Raw genomic sequence first — 9899 nt, forward strand, 5'->3', positions numbered from 1 at the left:
TAAAGAATTAAATTCTGCCCCAATTTGAAATAAGTTAAACAATTAGTTAATTGTTTTAAACAATGGAAGTTAACAATGCTTATTGTGGATTGTTTAAAGACAATAAGTTAACAATCACTTACTTAAACCTCGGGTAAGAGAGAGTTTAATATTTAATCAGAATTAATCAATATTCAGCATTTTAAATTTATTTGTTTTAAAGTTCGTCCTTGCTTCGTTTACTTTTAATATAACTTGTTTGCCGACCAACAGATGACGTCACAATCACGTGCTGTTTAGTGAATGACTTGATTGTTTCGGATTATTTTGCATTTTCTGCAACCGTGGAAAGATGTTTTTAAAGGTAAGAAATTTAAATTAATTATTGCAGCTTTAGATATAATTTATGAGGTCACAAAATGTTAAATATTACGTCATAGATCGTAAATTGACTGTTGAGTGTTAATAAGTTGATTAAGTATGACGTCATAATGTGTTAAGGTGACGTTGTTGTGCCTGGTTGGTGGCCTCTCATTGGTTCGTTCTAATCCGTTGGACGACTACGTATGGAAGGATGACGGTTACTATCAATACACCCAGATTCGAGATTGGACTTACAAGGCACCGGAACACACGTCATATCTTTTTAATATGACGTCACAAAGATGGCTGACTGGTAAGGTTTTTATTGATAAATTTAATTTTTAGATTTTTTTAAACTTTTATTTGTGACGTAGACAACGACACGACGCGCTCGATTTGGTGGCACTTTCTTATTATTCACGTTCCTGACGTCATAGACCCCGCGATGGCTGACAGTGGGTACTTGTTTATCGACGGGGGTTCGAACCCATCTGACGACAGCACCCCTGAGTACAGCGACACTTTCATCCAATTTACTGGGTTGATGGCAGTTGGCACCCACAGGTGAGGTTACAAAGATATTGGGTTTAATCCCTGGTGCTTACATGTTGTAGCATTCTTGAGTAAGACCTGAGATCCTGGGTTTGATTCCCACTGCTGTCATGTTGTAGCATCTTTAAGTAAGACCTGAGATCTTGGGTTTGATTTTTACTGCTGGCATGTTGTAGCATCCTTGAGTAAGACCTGAGATCTTGGGTTTGATTTTTACTGCTGGCATGTTGTAGCATCCTTGAGTAAGACCTGAGATCTTGGGTTTGATTTTTACTGCTGGCATGTTGTAGCATTATTGAGTAAGACCTGAGGTTCAGGGTTTGATTACCACTGCTAGCATGTTGTAGCATCCCTGAGTAAGACCTGAGATCTTGGGTTTGATTTTTACTGCTGGCATGCTGTTAAGTTTTACAACTGTTAATAAGCTGTAATTGTTGACGTAACAGAAGTAAACCAACTAATTAATAATTAAAATAATTAACCCCAGTGTGATCGCCTGCTTAAAACAAATCCCGAACGAACATATGATTTTCAAAAATGACCCCAAACAACAAAGCCGAACAGAAGACGCGATCATCGCTTACACGTGGAACCATTTCCTTAACGACCCGACCAAACCTGAGTGGTTGCTAAGGTTACCGATGACGAAGGCGGCCGTGAAAGCGATGGATACAGTGACGCACTTCGTGAATAAGACGGTCGGGAATAATATTGAAAGGTTTTGCGTTGGGGGAGCTTCGAAGGTTGGTTTAAATTGAAATGTGTTTTTTTATTCATTTGAAGTCTTTGGTTTGATTCTCACTGCTGGCATGTTATAGCATTCTTGTGTAAGACCTATGTTCTGGGTTTGATTCCCACTGTTAGCATGTTGTAGCATTCTTAATGAAAACCTGAGATCCTGGGTTTGATTCCCACTGCCGGCATGTTGTAGCTTCCTTGAGTAAGACCTGAGATTCTGGGTTTAATTCCTAATGCTAGCATGTTGTAACACTTTTAAATAAGACCTAAAGTTTTTGGTTTTTAGTGAGGCCTGGTTTTCTTGGTTTAATTCCCACTGATCCAAAAACTTGTTATGTAATGTTGGTAATTGACATATTACATTAAGTTTTTTGTGAGATTTGCATTCTTAAAGTTATGAGTTTTATTTCAGTAGACAACCCAAACTCCGCTGGGTAAAGCTAACGTTAATGCCCTTCTGGTTATGCTATAGCATGTGTCCTTTTATTATATTATTATTTGACCCTTTGTTCAATGCAGAGAGGTTGGACGACATGGACCACTGCAGCTGTTGACCCCAACAGAGTTAAATGCATCACCCCGATTGTGCTGGACGAGCTTAACATGGTGAAGGTAGGTGTAGTGTTTTTATATTTATCCTCGATGTGGAAAGGTCAACTTCACGACCTAAACATAGAGTAACATTAGTTACTCCAACCCAGTCTCGAGTTGCCTGTGGCGGTTTGGGATATTATAGATTATAATTGCCCGATAATTATACTGCTGATTAAGTGCTGACTCAGCAAGAGTTCGTACCGTTTAAAGCAACTTACTTAAGGGCTCTATAGCATGGGAGCAGTGAAGATTAAACAACCTTTTGTAAGAACTTTTGTGTTTCTGAAGCCATTTTTCTAACGAAACTTATGTGTTAATAATTCCAATGTTTCAGAACTTACACCACCACTACAGAGCGTACGGGGGTTGGTCTTTTGCGTTCAAGGATTATTATGATGAAGATATAACTAAAGATCTCGACCATCCCAACATGCCAGCATTGGCTGCTATTGTAGATCCTTTGTGTAAGTTGATTTTAAAGCTATTTGATTTATCTATGATGTGAAAAAAAGGACGGAACTCTTGACATAAAGTGACCTTTGTTACTCTAATTTATCTTTAGGTTTTAGAAGTTTAATATGTTATTGAGTTTTTGATTTTGTGTTTTAACTTACCATGTTATTTAAGGCATTTCACTGGATACTAAGGCAGGTTTTAAAGCGGGTTGGATCCCCACTGCTTTTATACTGTAATGTATTTAAGTAAGGCGCTATAAACAGACTCCTGCGTAGCCAGGACTTTATCAGCAGCAAAATTATCGGGCAATTATAATTTATTATATCCCAAACTGCTAAGGTCAACTCGAGACTGGATCAGGGTAACAAATGTTACTCTATGTTTAGGTCGTGAAGTCATCAAATAAATACAAATTAAGCCATATCACAAACCATACATAACTAATATGTTTATCAACTCTTAGCCTACGTTGACCGACTTACGATGCCAAAGCTAGTTTTCAGCACAGGAGGCGATGAATTCTTCCTCCCAGATGATTCCCACTACTACTTCAACATGATGAAAGGTCCGATGTATGTTAACATGCTACCCAATGCTGAACACTCGTGTGCTGGGCACGAGATGCAACTCATGTTTAATATTCAGGCTTTCTACATGAGTTCTATGAAGGTATTTACTCGAATACTCGACCTAAATAACAAAATAATCTGGTAGTGTGGGATACCAGTCATGGCATCGGATTACAAACCAAAAGGTTTCGGGTTCGAGCCGCACCATTGCCACTTTATTCGCCCTTAAGCCCAGCGTTTATAGATAGCTTAAACAGGTCACAACTGTACACGTTTTCTAATATAAATATAAACCCTTTTACTTTAAAATAGTATAGAGGAAAAATAGCAAAACTTCTGTAACATATTTTGCATTAATTTTGGAATAATTTACAATTTTTTATTTTGTTTAAAGGGCACCAAAATCCCCCAAGCAAGTTGGATCTTGTACAACACCGTCTCTGGTGGTGGAATTGACGTCACTTTGGACACTATTCCCACACTGATTCGTGCATGGTCGGTCTTGTCCATCTCCACCACGAGGTTTGATGTTGGTTAAATTATGTCACCAAATTGTATTTATTGATCCTTGATGTGAGAAGGAAAGCCTTAAGACCCAAACTTAGAGTAACATCAGTCACCCTAATCCAGTCTCGAGTTGACTTTATCAGTTTAGGATATTATTGAATATAATTGCCCGATATTTATGCTGCTGATTAAGTGCTGGCTTAGCAGGTGTTCAAACCGTTTACAGCACCTTACTCAAGGGCGCTACACAGCAAGAAATTAGTGGGGATGGAACCCACAATCTCACATAGTAGAGCCAAGTATTCTAACAACTAAGAAGAGCGATGTGACACGGAAATAATCGATTTTTAAATCTTTTTAGACGAGACTTTCGACTTTTGGCCGGCAACGCCACCGATCCAAGCGCGACCCCGATCCCTCAAGCGAATATATGGCACCATAGTGACGTCATAAACCTGGGAAATATGAAGTACAGGGTCACGTTCGATACACCCAGGGGTGGCCACTGGAGGGCATTTTTTATTCAGGTTTGTAATGTAGTGACGTTTGTTATGACGTCATCAGGTTGTCATGGTAAAGGTAAAACGTCATTATGGTGTCTTTATTTTAAATCAGTAATTTATAAATTACTGTGACTTCACTATAGCATTACGATGTTTTGTTTTTATGACGTCACAATATGTTGTAGATGACGTTCCCAGGCCCGAGTGGAACCCTGATCGAGTTCACGACTGAAACAAATATTATCCCAAACAAGTTTCCCTATCAGGATTGTTATGGGGAGTCTTGCAAGGGGACTCTGCTTTAAATAGCGGGGTTTAAGGGGGTAGAAATGGGGTTAAGGGGCTTTTGTTTGACCTTAATGAAAAAAAATGATTTTTTAGCTGAAAATTTTGGGACTTGATTTAAGTCAAAAATTTATATTTTAGCTTCCCAATTGTAACTTTGATTTTTAAACATAAAGTTTGATTATAAATATATTTATTATTAGTTTTAATTATATTCAATAATGACATTAATGCTTAAATATGTCTTGTATGCTCCTAGATTGATTGTTGTTTAATGATATATTTATTTCTTAATTTATTGCAATTTATGTTTGTTGTGAATATTTATTACATGTATATGTGTGCAAAATATATAGTTTAAAAGATTGTTAACTATTTTGGTAAGAGATGTGGCATAAGTTAAACATGTAAAGGATTTAACAGGCAGCGTGGTGCAGTGGTCGGAACACTTTCTACGCTAATGAGGTCCTGGATTCGATCCCCACTGCTCTCAAACTGTAGTGCCCTTGAGTAAGGCGCTATAAACGGTCTGAACTCCTGTTGAGCCAGCACTTAACCAGCAGATTAAGTATCAGGTAATTATAATCTATAATATCCTAAACTGGCAAAGTCAACTTGAGACTGGGTTAGAGTAACTGAAGTTACTCTATGTTTAGGTCGCGCATTCAACCTTCCCACATCGAGGATAAATATATGTTTTGTATTAAATTAGTGGCGTGGTCTTTGTCACAAAACAGTGCTCAGTTTTATGTTTTGTTGCCAGTCAAACAGGAATTAAAAAACTGCTCTTCACTCTTGTCTCCAGTTTGTGAACTAAAGTCAGAACGTGGAGTAAACTGTCAGACTGCCAAGATGAATCGTCTAAGAAGGATTTCATTTCACAAAAAGAAAGATTCAGATTTAAATAACGAAACTATTAAAAGGTAAATTTTTTAAATGTTTAATCAACAGAAGGTCGTATAAGTAATTAAGTATTTTGCATTTTAATATGTTACATCACTTTACTGTAAATTTATATGGAAACTATTGTGAGACAACTTAATATTTTTTTCCCTTTCTAGTCCCAACCGCTGTGTGTTAAATAAGTTTTAATTTTACATTTAAAAAAGGTTTTATGCTAAATTATCTAAAGTATACATTTTATGTCACGACCTAAGGTCCTTGGTTTGATTCTAAATGCTGCTGTTTCATATTATTTTTGGTACACCGCATGAAAACATAGTTTGAGGTTAAAAATAAAGCTCTATTGGCGTCGTCTGCCAGGTTTATAAATGCGAAAAAAGGACGAATTTCAAATACTTTTTCCTAATTTTTCCTTGTGAATACTACCCCATTTCGTAATAATTTTTGTACTACTCGTTTAAACCGGCAGACAATGTTAATAGAGCTCCCAAAAATAACATAAAAATACAATAAAAATTAAGCTGAGGTTTTTAAATTTATCTTCTGGCTACAATATCAACCTTTCAACATTGAGAATTAATTGAAAAATAACTGAATTTATTAATTTAGTGAAACGCAGGCTATGAACAAACCAATTAAAAAGAAAATCGGTCTTTCCTTTAAGAAGAAAATTTTCTCCTCCAAATCTACGCAAAGGTAAAATCCTTTTTTGCTTAAATGTTCTTATGTGAATATTGAAATTTAAATTATTATTACATTATTTAGATCTTTATCTCTTGATGAAAGTAAAGTGAAAGAAAATGAAAATAAATCAAAAGCCAAGGGTAAATATGAAGTTTAAGTCACTTTTTTATATTTATTTATCTTCGGTGTTGAAAGGTTGACTTCACACCTTAAACATAGAGTAACATCTGCTACCCTGACCCAGTCTCAAGTTGACTTTGGCAGTTTGGAATATTATAGATTACAACTGTCCAATAATTATGCTGCTGATTAAGTGCTGGCTCAGCAGGAGTTTATACCGTTTATAACACCTTACTTAAGGGTGCTACAGCATGAAAGCAATGGGGATTGAACCCAAGACCTTATGTCCTCATTGTTGGTTACATAAAAAAGTTAATTTTTTATTAATATATTTGTTGTATAATATTTATAATGTTTAAATTCTATTGTTAAAGTCTAATTTTTAAGTTTTATTTATTTTTAATCAAAAAACAATCCTCATTTAAGATAAATTTTACGTTTTAATGTTTTTGTAGCGAGTAAAGCACGAAACTCAACTTACGGTTGCATCGAACTCAACTCAAACTCAAGTGAAATAAACGACTACAACGAAGTGTTTGAGCAATCTAAGGATCACCATGACAACAATGATCTCCTTAGCAACAATGACAATGATCACCATGACAACAGCACTGGAGATTATTTTCAAGTTTCCAATAAAGATGAAAGTTGCAACAATAACAATCGAGTTGCTGGTAGCAGTGATGTTAATAGTAACCATAGTAACTGTGATGTCATAAACAATAATAGTAACAATGATGTCATCACTAGTCACGAAACTGATGATGTCACAGAAAGAATTGTCGAAGGTGACATCACAGGTCAAAATATTGAACAACTTACCGACCTTAATCTTCAACGTAATAATAACAATGATGATGTCACAGAAACGAACAATAATGAGGTCGCGACCTCTTTTTACCTAGGCAACGTGACCTCACATAACTCGGGTCAATTTGTGACCCCGGTTCGCTCTTTATTACCCTCTAGTGGCCAGATAAATAGGTCGACATATGCACATGTTCATAATCTTTCAAATGAGTTTAAAAGATTGGCTCAGTGAGTAAATTATTTAACTTTTAAGTTTTTTGTTAAAGTTTTAACTTTTAGGTTTTTTTATTTTTAATATTTTTACAATTTTTGTTTATTTTAGACAAGGATGGTACTGGGGCCCGTTAACGAGAAGTGAGGCTGAGGATAAACTAAACCTGACACCAGATGGCGCATTTCTTGTCAGGTAAATAACTTTTAACTTATCAGTAAAAAGTTTTAATTAATTCACCAAAGTAATTTTCGATTAATTTGTACAAGTTCGAACAACATATATTTAAATAGTAATTAATTGCTTTAAAATTTTAACTCATTTAAATATTACAAGTCCAATAAACACAGTTAATTTACCACGATTGGAACCCTAACATTAAGTTTAAGGCCTATCTAAACGTTAATGTTGTTGTGTAATTGCCTAACAGTCAGTATTTTAATTGTTGTAATATGGTCGCAACTCTTAACTAAAACTTGACGTGATGATTATCTGGCGCACCCTTAATTGTAGGCCTTTAAATTAGACAAAAATACACTGAGCCTTATTATATATAAATCTGAAAACTTGGAATAATATTACCATTAAACTTGTGTTGTTAACCCTAGTTTAAAGTTTAATAAATTATGAACATTGTTTTCAACAGGGATAGCTCGGATGAAAGATATTTGTTGTCGTTAAGCTTCCGCTCAAATGAACGAACTCTGCACACCAGGATCGAACATTCTGCCGGAAATTTTAGTTTTTACGAGAACAACAACACGCCGGTAAAAATATTTTATGTAAATTCCAAGTTCATATATGAATACCTTAAATATAAATTTATCTTTTAAATATCTTATTTCCAATGTTGACAACAAATTATGACATCACAGTCGTATTCATCTGTCGTTGACCTGATCCTGGATTCTATTCGGGATTCCCAGGTTACGGGGGTATTCTGTTACTCACGACCCCGTGACCCGTTAGATCGAACTTACCCCGTTCGTCTCACCCACCCAGTTTCAAGACTTTCACAGGTTGGGATTATTTTGTTTGTTTATTTTTGTTTAAATGTTTTGTAATATTCTTGGTTATCAGTGATTGTTAGACTTGGTAGAATTTATTTTTTATTTATCCTCAATGTGGAAAGGTTGACTTCACGACCAAACATAAAGTAACATCAGTTACTCCAACCCAGTCTCAAGTTGACTTTAGCAGTTTGGGATATTATAAATTATGATTTCCCGATAATTATGCTGCTGATTAAATGCTGGCTCAGCAGGATTTCATATTGTTTATAGCATCTTACTCAAGGGCGCTACAGCATAAGAGCAGTGGGCGTCGAACCCAGGGCCTTACGTAAAGTGTTGTAACCACTTCACCACACTGCCAGTTAATTGATTTTATTTGTTTAAAACTGCTTAAAATGGACAAAATTTTAATACTCTTTGTTCTAGGTGCGATCACTTCAATATTTATGCCGATTTTTGATCCGACAATACACCAGAATTGATCATATCGAGAACCTACCCCTTCCCAATCTTGTTAAAGGTTATCTCAACCAATCCCCCTTCTAACTTTTTGCTTGTTAGTTTATATGTAAGGCTGTTACTTCAATTCATATACTCTGTAGCACTTTATTGCCTAATCAACATACTTCTAAATTTGTTGTTTTTGCTAAAATTCATATAATGTTATCTTGCTTTTAGTAAGTTACTAAATAAGTTGTGCATTTAGGTTTACTTTAACAAAGCTAGTGTAGGGTGGTTGTTAGTGATATCTGTTGATCGCCAAATTTTGTTTTTCATTGAAGCCATTTTTATTTTCCTAATACAACTTGATACAAACGTAGAATGCAATAAAGTATTAAGGTTTTAGTGTTGTTTAAAACCGACTTATGAAAATCTTTTTATTTAATTTACTTAAATTAATAGAGTTTTTAATTTTTTAAGAAAATTGGTTAAGTAAATGACTTTATGAATATGAAAATAAGAGTAAGTTAGGTTTGAATATATATTTTGTGATATTTATTTATCATCGATGTGGGAAGGTCGAATGCGCGACTTAAACATAGAGTTACATCTGTTACTCTGACCCAGTCTTAAGTTGACTTTGGCAGTTAATAATGAATAGATTATATTTGCCCGATAATTAAGCTGCTGATTAAGTGCTGGCTTAGCAGGACTTTATATCACCTTGCTCAAGGGCGCTAGAGCATAAGAGCAGCGAGGATTGAACCTAAGACCTCATGTAGTATAGCAAGTGTTCTGACCACTACATTATGCTGCAGGTATATTTTTTTTAAATCTAAATTTCTTGAAATATTAGTTTTAACTTAACATATTTGGTGAACATCTATAGGACCTAGCGTGACCCAACTACATAAATTAAATAAACTACCTTTCTAACTAAGAGTTATTAAAGTGATCCAACAGATAGTTCGTTAATGTTATGCGCATTTAAAGCATGGGCATACTAGCATATACATTCTCGAAATACCGAAATAAAATTAGGAACGCCAAGTTTTAATAAAAAATAAGTCAAAAACCGAACTATATGTTAAAAAATAGTTTGCTTTTATTTCCTAAATCAATAAAACCGTTTTTTAAAATAAATTTTCGCTAAGGTTAAGTTGACCCAAAC

The 9899-nt window shown here is 35.0% G+C and overlaps 2 protein-coding genes across 2 annotated transcripts; both read left to right on the forward strand.

Annotated features, from left to right (window-relative positions):
- Positions 1 to 151: 151 nt before the first annotated feature.
- On the forward strand, positions 152 to 4566 carry LOC145759361 (autocrine proliferation repressor protein A-like). Its single transcript, XM_082573173.1, has 10 exons — positions 152 to 343; positions 481 to 655; positions 717 to 906; positions 1382 to 1637; positions 2152 to 2244; positions 2561 to 2690; positions 3146 to 3351; positions 3646 to 3773; positions 4120 to 4285; positions 4447 to 4566. The coding sequence occupies exons 1-10, from the start codon at positions 332 to 334 to the stop codon at positions 4564 to 4566; spliced, it is 1476 nt and encodes a 491-aa protein (XP_082429299.1). The 5' UTR covers positions 152 to 331.
- A 673-nt stretch (positions 4567 to 5239) lies between these two features.
- Positions 5240 to 9153, forward strand: LOC145760368 (uncharacterized). Its single transcript, XM_082574236.1, has 8 exons — positions 5240 to 5469; positions 6059 to 6145; positions 6215 to 6273; positions 6709 to 7291; positions 7386 to 7469; positions 7921 to 8041; positions 8150 to 8293; positions 8714 to 9153. Exons 1-8 carry the CDS (start codon positions 5240 to 5242, stop codon positions 8831 to 8833), a joined length of 1428 nt encoding a protein of 475 aa, XP_082430362.1. The 3' UTR covers positions 8834 to 9153.
- Positions 9154 to 9899: the final 746 nt, after the last annotated feature.

This window comes from Corella eumyota, chromosome 7, assembly GCF_963082875.1.
Source record: "Corella eumyota chromosome 7, kaCorEumy4.1, whole genome shotgun sequence".
NCBI classification, from domain to species: Eukaryota; Metazoa; Chordata; class Ascidiacea; order Phlebobranchia; family Corellidae; genus Corella; species Corella eumyota.